Here is a 19,045-nt window from a genome sequence, read left to right as displayed (position 1 = left end):
TAACATAAAAGTGCTTGATTGTGAGGCATTAAAAATCACAAAATGCTACGGGTCCACCAGACCCACAAACACTTACTTGTTGAGTAACAACAATATGAACACCACACAAGGGTTAAAAAAAGTATGTCCCAATCATTCACATTCAAACTTATTTGGAAAGGAAATGGCTTCTCTCCTAAGGGTAGAAATGTACCTGGTGAGCTATAGCAGCTGAGCTCCATCTCCAGGCAGACTAGAAGAGATAAATAATCCCCATAAAATATTTAATCCTATCAAATCAGTCCTGTCACACCTCCTATATCATTTTTTTTATTTCCTGACTGGAATCTGGCAGATTCATTTAGCAGAGCTTAAAGACACTGATGTCTTGACATGAAGGGTTAGGGATAGTTGAGCCGATTTCAACATAATCTTCTCCCAGTCGGCTTTTGTTTACCTCGGAATTGATTCCTCTGCTGAATTGAATAGAGGTATCCTGCTTATTGTGTGGCACTTTTTGTTCCTCTTAAGTTTATTTCTAAACTGACCCAGTGCTGTGATCAAATGATGCTGACTGTGCAGCTCTTAAAAAAGCACTTGTCAGTGATTAGACAATACTCTGCAGTCGGTGCAGAAATGTGTATGTGTCATGTACATCAGCTACACATGAAACATAACAATTCCACAGACTAAATCTGCATTTCATTAATAGAACATGCACCTCTTAACCAAATCTAAATAAAAAGCACCTGTAATGACTGATTGTTACAAGCTGTAAGGTGACATTCTAAACTCTAAATCTTCAAATGATGAAAATACTTTTATTTTGTTGAAGTTAGAAAAGAGAATGGTCAGTGCCTACACCCTGCACCCCTATCTGAAGCACAAACTTTTTAGTTTTGATCATCCAACCCCCCTAGTGTAAACAACAGTAGGCACACTGTCTGCAAAATAGAAACATTCCCATGGCAACTAGAGATTTCCCTGATGTTTGTGTTTCATTTTTAACTGACACATACCACACATTGTGGCCAATTAAAGGGGAGGAGGTGTGTGTGTGTGTGTGTGTGTGTGTGTGTGTGTGTGTGTGTGTGTGTGTGTGTGTGTGTGTGTGTGTGTGTGTGTGTGTGTGTGTGTGTGTGTGTGTGTGTGTGTGTGTGTGTGTGTGTGTGTGTGTGTGTGTGTGTGTGTGTGTGTGTGTGTGTGCACTGTACAGTACAGTACAGTACATGAGTTTGTGTGTTCTAGTACAGATGCATAATGTTCAACATGACTGCTCCCACAGTGGGGGCCATTCATAATATGTCATTAAAGCTTTAAAGTGTACATTAAAGAAGGTCAGCAGCTGCTTCCATAGCTGTATTTCCATAGCAGCAATCATTTTGTCAGAGTAAGCTTTACAGCGGTGGATATCATTTTGAGTAAAACACTTCATATATCTTTTAGTGTATGCCAGTATGTGTCAGTGCAGTAGATGGAAATAGCTCCAGTTCTATTCTGTCTCCCTGAAGGATCCCTGAACCACTGAAGACTCAAACAAGTCCGGTACAAGGCAGAACCTGAGGGAGATGGATCCTCAGCTCAGTGAAAAATCATTCATTTCTGTGTCGACACCAAAACTTGACGAAGCTTGTCAACGTGGGAGACATACCACAACTCATATTACCAACTTGACAGCCCAAAAATAATCATCTTGTTTTGCTTCCCAGGTTGATCATGAATCAATGTTTCCTCCTGCCTGTCACAAGGCTACATTTGATCAATTAGCTAAATATGCTAAAGATGTTTCGAGCGATAACAGCCAGAAAAAAACCTTACCGGTGGCATGTGAGCTTTCTCTGAATCCACTCATTCATTCACATTGTTTTTTGTGATCCTGACTTCAGTTTGTCTCTTTACAGAAAGAAAATGCAAGTCATTACCTACAGGACATGCATCCTTTCAGGCGAAACCTTACATGACCTACTTCCAGCTCTAGTGTCTGAATCAACAACAAAACCTTAAACAGACCGCAGGTAGAATAGTCTAGCTCTCTGGTCTGAGGGATAGGAAATAATGCAAGCAATTTATTCATCAATTTTCACAGTGTACTAAACTATTATGTCAAGGAATAAGCAACATCATCCAAATAAGTGACAACCATACAACATGCTGGCTGTCCTAATGAAAGACATAGGTCGAACCAAAGGCAAATATGAGGGCGTTGTGAGGGAATACAGAGGAGAACAGAGAGGGAGAGCAAACAGAGTGGTTGGTGTGTTTGTTTATCAGAGGAAACTGATGAAAACCAGCCAGTCCCTTTAGCTCTGTCTCTCATCGGACCATCTGGTCAACAACATACAACATGAAGTCAGCTAAGCCACTAATAACCTCTTTACCCTAAACAGCCCCCATGTTTTGTTTTTTCCTTTTTCTCTTCTTCTCTGCTTATTCGACATTCCTCCAGATCTGTTTGGACACAGCAGGGATGGACAGAAAAATGAATAAGGAAGAGGGGAGAGAAGGATACATCATGTCAGAGAAGTAGGGAATGAGAAGAGAAGCGACAATAGTAAAAGAGATTCCCTGGTGTCTGCTTATTGAAGAGTAGCTGTGTGGGCGATTAGAAATCCACACTCTTCTCACTAACACCAGGATTACACCCCCGGTCAGACCTGATCTACAGTACAGTACGTGCTAACATCTGCTTCTGGTGACACATGCACAGGCACACACAGTCATACATTTACATATAACACCAACATGAGCAGAACAAATTGCTGTCAGTGTCTGAGGAAATTCCATCACGTTACATTCACAAATAGTTTCAACTGACGAGTAACCAGACACAACATGCATACACTGAGAAAACAAGGCAACAGGGGGGATGGGAAGATTTTATGGGATGGGGGTTATGTATGACACTATGAATACATATCAGTGAGCTTCCCCTCAGCTGTGTGACTGAGGACGCTGTGTGTATCAGCGCCATTCCATCCCCCCCTCTGCTGTAATAGATTATTACTTAAGCAATCCTCTGACATATGCCTGGAAAACGGCTATTTCTGAGACAGGGAAGTTAACTGCGTACTTTATGCCATTTTATTGGATTTTGTAGTGTGGATAAATGCACATGAATGTCATTAGATTATGCTTACTGAACATCATCACATTATTTTTTTCTCTCTTGGCCACTTTTTGAAAACTAGACAAAGAGCACAGAAAAAGTTGAATCCAATTACCAGGGGATGTGTTTTTTGGTCTACCATACCATAAGGCTTGGGCTCTTTTGTGTTGTTTTGACAGGGGTATTCAGTATTACGCTGTTGGACAACACTGCCCACTTTTTTGATCTTGTAAAGAAATGCTGCCTTACAAAGAGGTGAGGCAGAATGATTGATCAAAAATGCTGCGGAGAAATTTGGCTGCATCAGAGCTCTGCCCATTATATGCTTTAGCTTTGAAGAATTGGAAGGCTGTCACCCGGAGATTGCTGAAGTCTGATTTTGGTAGGAAGGAGGTTCCTCTGTTCTATCTTGGGTGTCATTCATCAGGATGTTTTATGCTTGACAGAAGAAAAAACATCTAGATTTGCGGAAGTTGCAACAGCTGTATGAGTTTTATAAGGTCTTCGTTGAACTGTGCAAGCGTGAAATGCCGGTGGTAATAACCTTTACAGTCCATCTGTTGACTCAAAGGTAAGAACAATCATAACGCACACAACTGTGCGACAAAAATACCAACAAAGTCAAAAACTCTGCCAAAAGTATTCTTGCTGATATACCTGAAGAGAATATTACTGATAGTAAGATTTCATATTAAAATTAAAAGCATATCAAAAATAAGCTTCTACCGATGCGCTTTAAGCCTCTGTCAGTGTCTTTGTCGTTGCTATAACATGATAATCCAGTAGCAGAAATTCCATATCCAAATTCTACCAAATTTATTTTAACATTCATTGGTTTGTGGCAGATTTTGCACCAAATGTCCTACTCTATTTTTAAGTGATGAGCTGACAGACAAATAAAAAAAGACTGTGATTCCCAATAATTATTTAAAACAATCACTCAACACAACAAAACAAAGTATAACTCAATTAATAAATAACCCGTTTACCTCTTATGATAAAGGGTGTATATTTCTAACAAAACATATTTTTCCACGGTGAAAAATATTGAGTCATATCATCAAGTAAGGGTCATCCGCAAATATACATTTTGTGACAACTGATCGCTGATAGCCAACACGTTATTATCAGAGTGTGGTACCACAATTGCCTTTTCCTAATCGCTTATTACAGAATTACTAGAAGAAGAGGATCTATTATAGTGGTGGTGCTTTGAGCTAATGTAAGTGATTGAGATTCAGTGTCAACAAGCGGATCAACATTCCCATCCATTAGATAAAGTATAGCTAAAGACTTTGTACAGAAAACACACTCCTTCCACTCTAGACTGCAAACACTTTCTCCTCCAAACCTTTCTTTCAGAGTAGAGTTACAAAGTGCTGTTTGTATGCCTGATTGCACTGTGATTACTCTTGTTGCAGTTTCTCAAAAGACGCTCGCAACAATGAAATAAATGGACACAGTTGTGTTTTTCCAGACGTGTTTTCCCTTGTTTTCTTTACAATATTCTCTGCACCAATGTGTTTTGATGGCACCATCTGGTAATTTCAACTAAACTCTCTGTGGAACAATGGCTCTGAGAATTAGCCAACACAAATGAATCAATATCAATGAAATAATGATGAACAGAGCAAAGAACATATGGGACAGATACGCTATTGGCTCTTTACAAGGGAAATGTTGATGCCCAGTTTTTCTGGCCAGGTTTGTCTGAAACATCATCCATTCACTTCCTGACGTTTTAGATTGTATTCCCGCAATCATATGCGTGAGTCAGTGATTAGGACTAGTTATTTCCTAGCGGGCAAACACAGTAATCCCATTGGATGGAGGTCTTTGAAGCACGTTCACCAGACTAATAGCAATAGCAATTTTATGAGGGCTTTTATTTTGCAGATTTATGTTTTGAACATCAACGCCATTGGTTTTCTTGGTGTGTGATTTTCGGATATTGTTCAACCCTAACCCTGGATTTTTCAGTGTGTGTGTGTGTCTGTGTGACAAAATCTAGCTAACCCCACAGCCTGTCGCCTGGTCATCACATCACCCTGCTTTGAAGCTGACACTGGTCTGCTCTAATCTACTCCTGCTGCTGTGCTAGAGGGTATCCGCTTTAGCAATCCTCCAGCGGTGAACAGTTAAATAAGCGAATGGTGCTGGCCTCAATGTGTCACCGCAGGCGCTGACAGCATCAATGACATATGCATCCACTGGATGAGATGGAAAGTTCAACTGCACTGCTGCCACCAGTGAGTCGCGTTATGGATGAATGGGATTAAACTGCCTCCTCTACTTGCTTTGACTGCATGGTGCAATCAAATAGTCCAGAGTCAAAACATGACAACCCTGTGGATGCAAGCCCACTCTGCTAAATTATATTGGTTCAATCAATATTGTGTGAGTTAAAGACTCCCATAGCTCCAGCTGTTTTTTTCTTTTTCTTTTCTTATCAAGTTTGTTTCTCATTGAAATGGTTAGTGCATTAACACAGACTTTAAGAAACCAACTAAAACACAACATAATACAAAATAAACACTAAGCCCTAGCGAAGACTTGAGTCTTGTTATGCTCAATTAGAGTACTGTATTCAAATTGTCTCGCGCTTATCTGTGACACATGTTCCACATAAGTCACAGTGCGTTGATTGGACTTCCCGCGCAGACCCACCGCTTTGTACACTTAGAGCTACGAGTATTGTGGAGGAATCAAAGACAGACTCTGGGAGGGCACGCTGGGTATGGGCAGGGGAAATTAGTATTTCTTTGCACGCCTGCCACGGCATGCTGGTGGGAGATTGCGCGAGGAGATCACAGAGTGGGAGAAAGCAGGAGCGAGCCTGTGGAGAGCGGAGCTGTGTGCCCATCTGAGCGCAACTCCGTGATATTTACCACTGTGCCTCCTTGCCACGCACAGCGCCGGCTGCGTCGTAATTCGTCGAATGGTATGTGCATCAAAAATGGAACGAGAGGACACTTTGTTCCTCAGTTTTTGCAGAAAATATTGAATGAAACACAAGGACTCCGGGGAGGTGTAATGGTTTGACATGTTATAAAGGATTTTCTTACGTTGGCACACGAATCTGTAATGCCAATCAGCAAGCCAGAAGCACTTGAAGAGGATGAAGACTTGAATTTAAGTAGACTTCGTCTTAGGAAACGTTATTTGAACGACAATTAAGTTACATCTTCTCACCAGGTAGGAGGCGTGGCCCCGTCGCGTGTCCGATCAGCTCTCGGTGTTATATGGATGACTTTCGCGCGAACATAAATGGGAGGACTCCGTGTAACAGTATATAAAGGTCACGAATGAAAACCAAATGATATCAACTTACTCTTATCGACTTTATGTAGCAGACTTTACGTGCGTTTTGGAATTTGGAGAGGCATCCAGGCGCGATTCATGTTTTGTTTAGGACACACAGTTACCGGCGGTACCTGCGGGACATAAAGCACAGTTGGGACTTGAAGGCAGCGTTGGGCTGTGGGCCAGTGATGCCGGACACATTCACACTCATAAACCGGACAGAGCCACGGTTGGGGCAGCTGGAGCGCACACTGGCCACGGACGAGAGCACTCGCCCCGCCTGGGTCATAGCAATCCTGGCCAGCGTTTTGATCTTCACCACGGTGGTGGACGTGCTGGGAAATCTGCTGGTAATCATATCCGTGTTCAGGAACCGCAAACTGAGGAACTCTGGTAAGACATTTCCCTCACTAAAAATCTTTACCATTTTGAGGAAGAGGCGTTGTGCACTTTTGCCTGCTGAACGACTTTTATTGTGGCACTAACTAATGAATGTCTCACTCTCTTATACATTCTGTAGTGAATTCCGAAATGTTGTTTTAGACTGCATTTTTTTGAACATTTCACGTTTTAAACCACCTTTGAGCTTGCTTTCTCCCAAATTATCACTTTAAACCCAACATCAAAAACCAGTCCATAGTAAATGAGTGCATCTTATATTGCTTTTACAATAGATAAAACACAGTTAACTGACAACACTTCATATGTCGTTTCAAACAAAGGCCTTTGATTGCAACGTTAATGCTTTAGCTTCCACTTTATGTATTATCCAGAACACCAAATCATGCTGATCTGTACAAGACACATAGCTGCTGAAAGCCACAGTAATGAGCGTTTTAACCCCCTGCAGAGGACATATAGTGCATTGACTGACTGATTATTATCTTCACAGTTTGTATGCCACTACAGAGACTTGATTGACTGCTGTAACAGATTCATGTGTCTCTTTTAAAGTTCAAAGGTAGTCTGTCTCATGCTTGCTGTGCAAGAGCAGGTTAATGAGCCAGGGTGAATCCTTCTGAAAAGCTTTTCATACCAGTGTTGATGAACCTATTCTGATGTGTGAAATTAGGAGGCCTTATATGACTACTGGGAAGTATAATGCCTAATCACACTCTTTCAGTGAGTCATCACTATGGGTGAAATTGCACCCTTGAGGTTGTAATTCAACTATTTTCTGATGATAATGAACGCCTTCCAAAATATACTGAATTATGCTCAGTTTATGTTGTTGATGTTCCAAATTCCCTGTTCAATCACAATCTAGTGATCATTTTTCTTTTCTAAGAAAAATAATGAAACATGTATCTCACTCTGATGAGGATTATTATTATTATTATTTTCATGAAATTGCTTTCATGTCAGTATCCTCCTGACCATTATCCTTGCTCTGTATTGGGCAAGGAAATAGGCATTTATTTTTGTAGGATCCAACCAGGACTCTTTTTTCACTACAGTCAATGGGCAAAATCCCTTGAGGGAATAACCAAACCCACCTATTTTCTTTTCATTTAGGAACATTATGAAGCAGTACTTTCAAATGTTTTCTTTTATTTGAACTTTTTAAACAGAATCATTTCAATAGAACTTTGTTTAAAGACTTTAGCATCAAATAGCATTTCATCTTTTATAAACGAAGTTTTTAGGCCATTTATTTAGTAAAGCTCTTAAGAAATTTTCAAGTTCACACATTTGGACATTAGGTGTATTTGTTTGAAGCTTAATTGCAAATTAATTTATAATCATTATCTTATTGAACTAAACTACTTTATACAAACAATATATATAACAACATATACTTTTCACCATTATTCAACCGACCATATTAAGCAATGAGTATTTGGTATCTGGTAAAAAAACACACTTCCTTTGTGTCTATAAAGTACATCTGTAGCAATGTGTTACATAATGTACAAAAAAAAGCAAAACATCATCATTGATCTGTCATGTTTGGTCATCTAGTGAACAGAATATTTGCCACAAAAAAATAAACTGTAGTATTTCAGCAAAAAAACAAAACAATTGACCTCCTCACTTTAGGCCTACTACAGGTTATTTTGTAATGGGTTAATTGGTTGGCATCCTTTTAGTGATGTGGGTGTCGGGCCAGAGCTTTTTGAGAACTCTTATGTTTTAGAGATTAAAGAACATAAAGGAATCATTTTTACAGGTGATGACCCTTTTGCCGCTTTTCCACCAACCCGGGTCCGGAGGTGGAGCCGGAGCTTTAGCTGACAAAGATCTGGTTTTTCGTGTTTCCATCGCAGAGCGTGCCAGCTTTAAGTGCCGAAAACCGGATCTTAGCTGGCCCTTCCTGCTGCCTGGCAAGATCCAAAAACCGATACCAACCAATACGTCACGCTTACGTCAGAGGAGTGCGAGATTAAGTTTTGCAATAACAGTTCATATAATATGTGTATAATGTTTAATCCGGCTTCGTATAAAAGGACGCAGTCCCTGGTAGTTGTTGATGTGACGTTGTGGAGAAAATCAGCGACGTTAGACGCCGTGTGGGTCATGAGAACGCACGTAAACGGTCACGTCATAAGGCAAACGATGACGCAACAACGCAAATCCACTCGAGCTCCTCTCGGCCTCTTTTAACGGTGGAAACACAAGCGGGTGCTACAGGCTAGAACCATAAAGTGCCAGAAAAGCAAAAGATCGGATCTTGAACTCAATCTGGTTTGGTGGAAAAGGGGCATATGAGAGTCAACTCATCTGTTTGGATCAGTAACCAGTAATCAGTGATGTGTAGACAATGGTATTTACTCTATTGCACACATGAGTAATATTCATCTGTATACAAATGAGATACTATCTGCTGTGAGCAGATCAGCAGTTTGGAGAAGAAAAAAAAATCTCATAGAAGAACTGATTCAAAGCAAATGACACACTTCCAAAAATAAATGTAAAAATATCACTTTTAAGTACAGTATACAAATGATACAGAAACTGGCCACCATTAAGAGTTAGGTGGACTTCTTCAGGACCTTATTAAGGTGTGCAAGAACACAGCGGCTTTCTCATTACAAACAAAGAGAACATAATGAAAATATTACTGAGCTCAGTTATTAAACTGAATCGTACCAATTACTCTAAACCAGTGTCAGTAACTGGACTTTTGCAGTAGCCAGGTGTGAACAATTTCTTTAATGAATAAGAGAGAAGGAGAGAGCCGACTAAGAGATGTCTTATTAAAAAGAGAAATGCTGTAAGCAGGAGCCTTTATTAAACATCTCTATCTCTGCTGCTTTTTGTTTTGACTCCTACCATATGTTGATACAACCTTTCCAATATAAGACATGCAGCCTGGGAGTACATCCACAAAAAAATACTATCATGAGTGCAAAAAAAACCATGTAGCCCTGGGCTGATTGAAACAAGGAGTGTGGGAGTTTTTGTGCCACGTAAATCTCACACAACACACACTGGTATCCCATGAAAAAACGTGGATAAGATCATGTTCTGTACTGTGACCACGTTCTCCTTTTTGTAAAAACAGGCTTATCTGTCCACAGGGCCTGATTCAAGTGCCACTCGGGCTATTAAGAGGAAGCACTTGAGGCTTGGCTGTTAGAGGAAAGGGTAATCATTTTTGATTTGTTGCACAATTACGATCATGACAACACTTAAGAGCAGATCAGTGCATTTTCCATTGCAGGACACATAGCACACCTGTCAACTCATCCACAATTTGAACAATTTCCTGATCAGCAACACCAGACGAACAGTATCTTCAGTTTATTGCTTGATAAAAAAATAACCTTTTTTAAATTCTAGGTTTCCTGTAGCCTACCTCACTAGACAGAGTGCTTTAAAAAAAAACAAACATTTCCAGTCGAGGTTTTGCCACTCACATGGTGCTTTTCTGCCTTAAAGCTGATCTCTCTCAACTCAAACAGCCCACTCAGCAGTTGAGAAACCACGCTGAATCCACAGTCGTGAACTCAAAGGACGGCTCCTGCGGAGTGAAACAACCCACTCTACAGATTAGAAAAACACCTGACTTAACAACAGCACATAAATAGTCACAGCAGAAGCAGAGTGTATCATATGATTACACACTGCAGTTGTCCTGGCTTTTGCATAAGTAGCTGCTGTGGCAGGGAGCCAAAGCTGACCGCTGAATGTTGGACCAAAACATTTTACATGCAAGATTGGTGATCGATGACCAACTCTGCATCATTTTCAGCTACTCGTAATACTGATATATGCATACTTTGTTGCTCATGGAAAGTGCTACTTTACCATTGCACAATTCCCTTCTGCCCTCTCACCTTTTCCTCTTTTGTCTTTTCAAAATCCTCAATGTTTCATTAGATAGGCTGCCTCTCTCATCACATGCGATTGTGTATGAAAAAAGGATGCGCTCTTGTCACACTCAGGCATGCATGTATTCATGAGCAATTACAAATACTTGTCCTTTAACTGACTCTTCTTATAAAAGAAAAGCTTTGATTCACACTCAAGCTAACATACATGTGTTTGCCTGCATGGTAAACACAAAGAACGTTCAGAGTTAATTTACATATCTCATTTGAATGTCGTGTGGAATTTGTTTGTGAGAGTGTGTGCAAGGTGTCTTGTACAATTGTGTGGGACAGAGGTTTATGTCTCCTGAGATGTGCTTTTGAAGGTGCGTAGGTGTTGCGAACTTTCAAAGAGAGGATCACACATTACACAGACTCTCTTCACAGAGAATTTATTTACAACACATATTTGCCAATCCTCTTCATTCCCTCTAAAGCTACATTTCGCTAAGGCTCCCTGCCTCTGCAAAGACAATGCCTAAAATAGTCCTAAGGTAAATTTGAGGGTAAAGGCTCTGCCTCTCTCCATGGTGCTGAAACCTGAAAACCTAAGGCTTCTCTCAATTTATTTCCTTGTCGCTGCTTGTGATCGGAACTTCATGACCTGTAGCCCAAAAACTGTTCAAATTCAGAATTTACTCCTAGCAAGTACATTTCAAAGTGGTGTAAAGTGTTGAAAGTGATTTGGTAATTGTCCCAAATGTTTTTCCCAAGAGGTGAACTTAATGCCATTACAGTATGAGTTGAACAGTAATGTTATACTGCAGCCTCTGTTTACCTTTGGGTCATTATCGTATAAATAGAATGTGGATCTTCTTAAGAGCCAAAACTTCTGTTGGCTGCAACTCAAAACCCAAGCTCCATCCAAACATTTTTTTTTTGGTTTCCCTCAAGAGCCTATTAGTGAAGCTTTGACTTGAGGTTGTTTTTAACTGTGAACAGTTGCACTTGTGTTGGAGTGAAGCCTGATCACTAGAGCCCAGCTGAGTTGTTCTGGCAGCAGGTACGCTGCTGCTACAACTGCATATGCAGCCTGCTGCGCTCTACCGTTCTGGAGAGTTTGAACTCCCAAGTACAAACTCCCAAGGACACAAGTCCAAACTGCAAGCCTCTGTATGGAGAAATACCTCCAGTCTGCCTGACTCTCTCCATGGTAGTGAAACATTTAAACCCAGTCTCTCTTCGGATATTTTTGTGTCTCCCAAGTGTCCTCAGTGACATCTGCCGCCACCTCTCTTCCTACGCCCCCTACTGAGAGAGCTGTTGCTCATACCACACCCACCGTCCAACTCAATCTTTAATTTGACCTGAACTACATACGTAAAGTTTGTGAGTAATTGGGCCAGGGTATGAAATGGATGGGACAATAGCCTTTTGCCCCCCCCCCCCCCTTGCTCAGATCACCAACATCATTGAACTTCATTTTGAGTTTTGGTTGTTGTTCTGAGTCTACATTAACCTCAAAAGTTTGCAGGTTTCTATTAGAAAGTTTAGACAGAGAATATATATGGATTTGAACGGACGTCTTCAACTTCCTAATTTATTTAACACTTCCTCTACATTTTAAAATGTTCTAAGCAAACCGTGGCTCTGACACATTATTCCAGAGTTCCTCCTCCTGAAAATGGTATAGAGGATTTCTCAGAGACATTTTGACAGGACATAGAACAGACAATGCACGGTATCTTTCTTACCCACGCTGCATCCCTATCAGATGATAGTTAGGAATTGCTGATTTTAGCTACTGGCTTCTTACAGATGTATCATGCAGGTGTATAAAATGTGTACTTCTTTTTGTACAAGAAAAAGATACATTTGTTTTGACCCAATAATGGGTGAAATGTTTGAAAAATGTCAACTGATACAACCCTATCTCATCCTCGTCTCTTTATATCAGGTAATATTACGCTGATCTTTGTTAATAATGTTTCTCTTGCAACTATTTCTTGCTTGTGTTTTAAAATGTGGATAATAAAGATTTAATTGACAGATGGTTTAACGAGAGACTCAATTAACTTGACTTTCAATTACATTCTTGTAGTTTGAATACTCAGTGGTGCAACTTAACGAGATTTACTTTTCCAAATTGAATTGAGTAGCAGTTTAGCAAAAGTTGAGCAATAATAATGGCAATCATGAACTATCTGGGTAATGCTGTTGGTAAGTGAGACTTTTTGCCCTGTTCATTGTATAGTTCCTCCTCCTGGAGTTATCATCCATTTGTGGTTTTGTGATTTTAAGACTGTAATATAGATATAAGAATGATAAGAAAACCATCCAAAGTTAAATGAGAACAGATAAACAACTTTGACACAAGCAGTTTAATTTACTGTTTTGTAAAAATCAAATCTCATGAATGTTTATGTTCCGCTCATCATTTTTTCAAACCTATGCCCTTCATTTCCACTCTGACGTGAAAGGGAGCCTGGAATCCTGATGTGCTTGTTTTCTTTAATCGTTTTTTTAATGGTTTCTATGATAATTAATAAATGCTCCCGGCATTAAACATTTTTGCCACACTCGAGGGTTTGATTAAATGTCATTAAAATCAAAGCAGGAGATGAAACAGCTGAACCAGTTGTCAGATCAATGTGTTTTTATTTAATGCTGAGGAATTGTGTCAGCTTTCAAAACAGACTGCTACAAGCAGGCTCATACGCAAATACCCTCCTTGATCCTTTTTATGTGCATAACTTCACGATAGGGAAAAGTGAACAGAGAGAGGTAGAGATCACAGAGCAGCTGAAATGGATATGGAAGAGTGTTAAGCTGTGGCTCAGAAAGAAAAGGGAGTAGAGATTAGACACAAGGGCTCTGTTGCTGTTTTGATTTTAAATAATCAATTTGTTTTTTATATTGAATCATTTGAATCAAGCATTGAAATTGCATTTGATATCCCATTATACAACCCATTGCGAAAAACATTAGCCACTCGGTCTGGATATCATGTAGCTTCACACAGAGTCTACAGGGGAGCTGGTTTCCCACTGATCTATTAGGCATTTTCTGAATGTAATGAGTCTTTTTAATATATAATTGTGTCATTATCTTGTTTTAATGTTGTTTGTCTGGCTCACTGTGTATTTGCGGCAGGTGTTAAATAAGGGCAAGCTGATTTTCAGCAGCTCTAAGTGCTCTGAGAGTCTACTTCTGCCTGAGCTGTGCCCAGACACCGTCCTTTATACTTTTTGGGTGAAGCATGAACCCAGACAGTTGGATACAATAAGCAGGAGGAGCTGAGACTGGCTCCCAGGAGCAAGGAGAGAGAGAGAGAGAGAGAGAGAGAGAGAGAGAGAGAGAGAGAGAGAGAGAGAGAGAGAGAGAGAGAGAGAGGGAGAGAGAGAGAGAGAGAGAGAGAGAGAGAGAGAGAGAAAAAAAAAAGGAAGGTTTGTAAACTTCCCCAAAAATAAGACAAGAACAAAGGCTTTAAAGGTGAGAAAGACAGCCCTTCTTTTAGATAGGAGAGGAAAAGGAGTGAATATCCTCGCTACGAAATGTAGGAGTGATGCTGTTTTATAAAGGGAAGAGGCACAGCCGAGACAATGTAAGAAGTACTGTCAAGTGTCATCACAATCACCCAGTTGTTATCAGTACATTACTGCTGAGATGGGGGATGACTCAATAGCACAAGTTTGCACATATGCACGCACACACAGCAACAGACAGAACAATTTTCTTTAAACTCAGTAACCACAAACATGACAGATTGACCCATTTAATCTGTGAAGTAACAGATCAGAAATGTCATTGTTTTATGATTATTCAAATCCCATAAAGCTAGCTGTGTCTTCCTGTATCAATAATGCATGTGTTGCGATCATTTCTAAGTGCATTATGTAACCGTTTTTCAAAACCCTCAGGCAGCCGTGGGTGAAGACGTGGAATAAGCAAGGGGTTTGCTTCAAGAGAAAGAAAGAGAAAGAGCATGAAAGGAGGAGGGAGGTGAAATACAGAAGACGTGAGAAATTAAGGGCAACTCAGAATGAGAAAAGGAGATGGGAGGGAGGAAGGAACTGCAAACGACTCAGCAAACAAGACAGAAAAACAAAATGTTTGTCGAAGGGGCGACGCAGCCAGAGCCAGCGAAGCAGGATGGAAGCTACTTCCTTATCTGGATGCAACCCCTACAGAAATATAGATACAGACTAAAGGTTTAGTGGCCAAATGTGAAATGTGTGATGCATCTGGAGCGTTATTACACAATTTTAGGTTCAGATTTAAATGCAATGGGCCGGGAAGGGTCTGTTTTTGGTTAAAATACTAAATGGGTAATGTTGAACTGAAAAGGGATCGCAGCACAACTGATACCACATCATAAAGCCAAATAAATCATAGTGAAATAGACTTCAAAATGTTTTAGTTTCCAGCACAAGCACAGGATTCAGAGCTACACTTTGATGTTTTACGCCCTTTTATTTGTGCCATGTCAGTGGTATTTGATACACTGAGTGCACCGCTTCAAAGAAGGTCAAAAGATGAAAAGTGTTACGTTTTCATTCAACTAGTTTTTCTCAGATATAAACCGTGAAGTCATGATAAATATGCTATAGCAGTTCATCTTATTAGGGTTGAGCATATTAGAAAAACATGGACTGAAGAAAGATGTGAAAAGGGGCCCATCATGCTTTTAATTTGAAAAAATCCTAGATTGGACGCTTAATCAGATCTTTTTGGTTTGTACTCGTGAATAAACTACTCTACTGTCCCTCTAAACTTTCAAACTCCAGACACCAGGTTCAAAATTGGCATTCTCCTATGCAAAGTAAAAGAAAACAATTCAACTGTAATATTAAAACTAATTAAACTATCATGACATTGTTCTGGAAAGTCTAATCAGAATTGTCTTAGGACTTAAAACACCAATAAAGTGAAATATATCAAGTTCAATTAGCAGAAAGGGTATTTGTAAGAAAACCCAGACAAAAAATAAACATGAGCAAATCTCTGTCCCGGGGGATTATATGTCCTTTGTTTTTTTGTTGTTTTTTTGTTGTCATAACTCCCTGTATAACTTAAGCACTAAAATGCTTTGCATCCAAAATGCCAAGTTTTATGATCAAACAGAATGCCTAGAGAAATGTAAACCCTTCAAAGGCAGCAGTCAGTCCACTGGACATAATTACCCAACAAGGGGGTTATGTTTGACTGTTGGTTTGTCAGCAGGATTACAGAAGAACTACTGGCCTGGTATGTACTGGAACTTCACAAAAGGATGAAGCTGTGTTCAAGGAAAAAACTGTTTTTCCGCAGATGAAAATCACATGGCGGATAAACAAATCATTTTCTCTCTTTCATCACCATTCCGAGATAGGGCATAGCCTTAGGCATTCGGGGTCTGTTCCATATAGCCCCTTCTTGGTATGACGGGAAAAGACAAGCCAACCATTTTACATTGTGAAAGAGATTGCGCTTAACCATCAGATTGTGATGGTTCCATAATTGTAAATAGTCATTCATGGAAAAGGGCAGCTTTTATCTTCACTTTTATTTTACAGATATTCACTGTTACAATGATGAGCTAAGACAGCTTTCTGATTTAATGATCTGCTTTACTTCACTGTTCAGTGTGTACTTCAAAGGTCAATCTGCTTCGACTAACCAGGCTTAATGTCTGTCTAATGCATTCATTCGAAAAAACTAGTGAAGACAAAGAAATGCATGCAGTGCAACATTTTCTACCGAATCCAATGTGCAGACCTCTTTTCCACAGCATGGCAGTTTGTACTTCACTACAGTTTCTGTCTTAAATTTCCTACATTAGACGTTGAATTAATGCAAATACCCCAGACAGACAGAGATGCAGCTGCTGTTAAACGTCTCAGCGAGCAGGTGGTGGCAGACGGCGCAGAACGACATTACAAATGTGAGGAGTGGAGAGAAATCGACGAGGGCCGGTGTTGTGCATCCATAATGTTGGGGGGTAGGATATGGAGGGTTTGGTTTGCCTGAGGCGAAGCATCCACAAAGTGAATTTTGAGGGCTATCATCCTGAAGTTAGTTCATATTCACCTTGAGCAATAGCTTAATGATACATGACAGCTTCATCAAATGCACACACACCTTTGTGATGTACACAACATGTTGTGGTTGGAGAGACAGGTGGATTAACAGCCTTGCAAAAGATGAATAGCTAGCAATATCTTTATTTGACTTAACCTGCTTCACCTATAACAGGCAAAACAATGTGTTGTCTGTGATAAACCACAGCAGCCTAACAATATTCAAATTATACTCACTATGGAATGGTTTTGTCATTTTTTTAATGAATAATGTTAACATTATATCCCCGTCTGTCATAGGTTTCCAGAAAGCAGTGGATATCGCAACTAGTTCTACCTGCGAGAACTTTTGATTAAGTAAGAGAAAATTATAGACTGGAGAAAAAATTGTGGGGAACAGAAAATCGTCATAACAACATGAAAAAAAACACAGTAAATTGCTTTTCTTCCTGTTCAATACATATTTTATTTACACTTTTTTGACGTGCAATTTGCCCGTTTAAAATGTAATTTTATGTAAATTGAAGCACTTGTTGTTTTCACAATCCCTACCTCCCATAGGTCTACGGATTTTCCAAGAAATATCCTCCTCCCAACAGATAAAGCGAACAGAACACTCAAATAACAGTCAGCTGTCGGCAGGCACACATGCGCTATATATGGCACCCCAGCATGTCAGGGAGACAGGAGGTGAAATCACCTGTAATAGAAAAGCAATTCTGTAGAAATCTGGCAGTAAAGGGTTATTGACTGACATGAGATTGTTGTGCTGTGTTGATTCTCATGCACTCACACCCAAGGCCATCATCAAGAGTGCATCATTAATGTGGCATGCATTTAAGATAAAAAATCAGAGACACTGACAGGAAAACATGACACCAACCATTCAAGGTGTCTACTAAAAATGTGACGCATAAAAAGAAGCTGAAGAAGGAAGAAACAAAGTGCGGATAAGATTCACAGATTGACTGATCAGTGATATACTTTTGATAAGAAGAAGTGGAAAACATGACACAGTTAGGGCTTTCCAGCATTTGCATGTTTTTTGTTTTTTTTTGTTGAGAAAAACATGAAACTTTAACCTTGTTTCCATGTTTTAATCAAAGTAGTGACATTATGACAAAGTCCACAATAAAAGTTAGCCCGAGGAAGAACTGAACTAAGTGTGTGCTTAGCAACCCCACCGAGCATGACAAGGAGGAAGTTGTTTTTCTACTATTTTTCCAGCCACATTCTCCAAGAGACACTTTCAGTTTATATGCTAAATTGCCTTCTGATTTATTCTTAGACTTTCTTGTTGTTTTTCTTGTCGCAGCTTTTTAAAAAGTAAATCATATATCAAGTAGATTTGCGTTGGGGGAATTTTCACATGATTCCTCAAATTTGCTCCACAAAGTTTTATACCATATCTCAGCAACATGTTGTGGCTTTATAGTCCTCAGTTGTACTGTATTGTACACACTTACTGCTCTCATACTGTTTGTTATAAATACCCCAGCCAAAAGAAGGATGTAGATGATGGTGCTGAAGCCCACAGTTCGATAGCAGCTAGCCTGGCTGCTGAGCTTCATCACCTTTGGGCAAGATGATTAGAACAGCGGGGAACCAACATGCAGAGCTGACTGGCAGTACTTTTCCCACCCTTGCCAATTATAGTTCATTACTGATCTGCTTTGGGTTTCACCAAGGTCTTTCTTTTAACTATAATGCTGACACTAGCAGACCTAATTTGTGACAACAGGAGCTTGTACACTTTCCTCAAAGATAAACTCAAAGAAGTAAACCAGTGCCAAGTGGACCAAAAGAAATGAGGGAAATGTTGCCATCAGTAAAACACGATCGGGAGTTTGGGGCTAATAAGAGTCTGTTGGCATGCTAACATGCTCAGCTAAGATGGTAAACATGGCACACATTATACCTACAGTATATGGCCGACACTTTACTGGCCGTCTAATATCTTTTAGTCCTGTTGAAAATATTTGGACGGCCAGGACAGGCTTGAGATCCACATTAGTTACAAAATGTCCTAAACATTTGCAGATATTTTGAGAAAGCAATAATTTGACATGCAGCCTTGGCGATAAAGGGTATTGAAAAGTACAATAGGACAGTTTTAGTATAGGAGGTGCAGGTTTATAAAAATAACTCTTAAGCATCCATACAAGGATGTATTATTCTAACAGCAAATAACCGACTGTTTTCACCCTCCGCATTAACATGAAATACATTACAGCCCTTGTATCAGCTGATTGTTAACGTGCCTGGTGAGCCCCAGAGAAGTGAGTTCATCTCTGGCTCTTTGAAACAACTAAAGTTTCTTTGTTGATTGTTCTGATCAGCATCAA

At 39.9% G+C, this 19,045-nt stretch overlaps 1 protein-coding gene across 2 annotated transcripts in view; it reads left to right on the top strand.

Annotated features, from left to right (window-relative positions):
- Positions 1-6,452: 6,452 nt before the first annotated feature.
- The window catches only part of mtnr1bb (melatonin receptor 1Bb), a 28,267-nt gene continuing 15,674 nt past the window's right edge, over positions 6,453-19,045 (top strand). For both annotated transcript variants that reach the window (XM_063895423.1, XM_063895424.1), the window contains exon 1: positions 6,453-6,781. In XM_063895423.1, coding sequence (XP_063751493.1) covers positions 6,577-6,781 — 205 coding nt within the window. In that variant the 5' untranslated portion in view covers positions 6,453-6,576. The remainder of the gene's footprint in view (positions 6,782-19,045) is intronic.

Source organism: Eleginops maclovinus, chromosome 11, assembly GCF_036324505.1.
Source record: "Eleginops maclovinus isolate JMC-PN-2008 ecotype Puerto Natales chromosome 11, JC_Emac_rtc_rv5, whole genome shotgun sequence".
Classification (NCBI taxonomy): domain Eukaryota; kingdom Metazoa; phylum Chordata; class Actinopteri; order Perciformes; family Eleginopidae; genus Eleginops; species Eleginops maclovinus.
The sequence above is the reverse complement of the archived record's forward strand: the minus strand, read 5'-3'. Positions and strand labels throughout refer to the sequence as shown.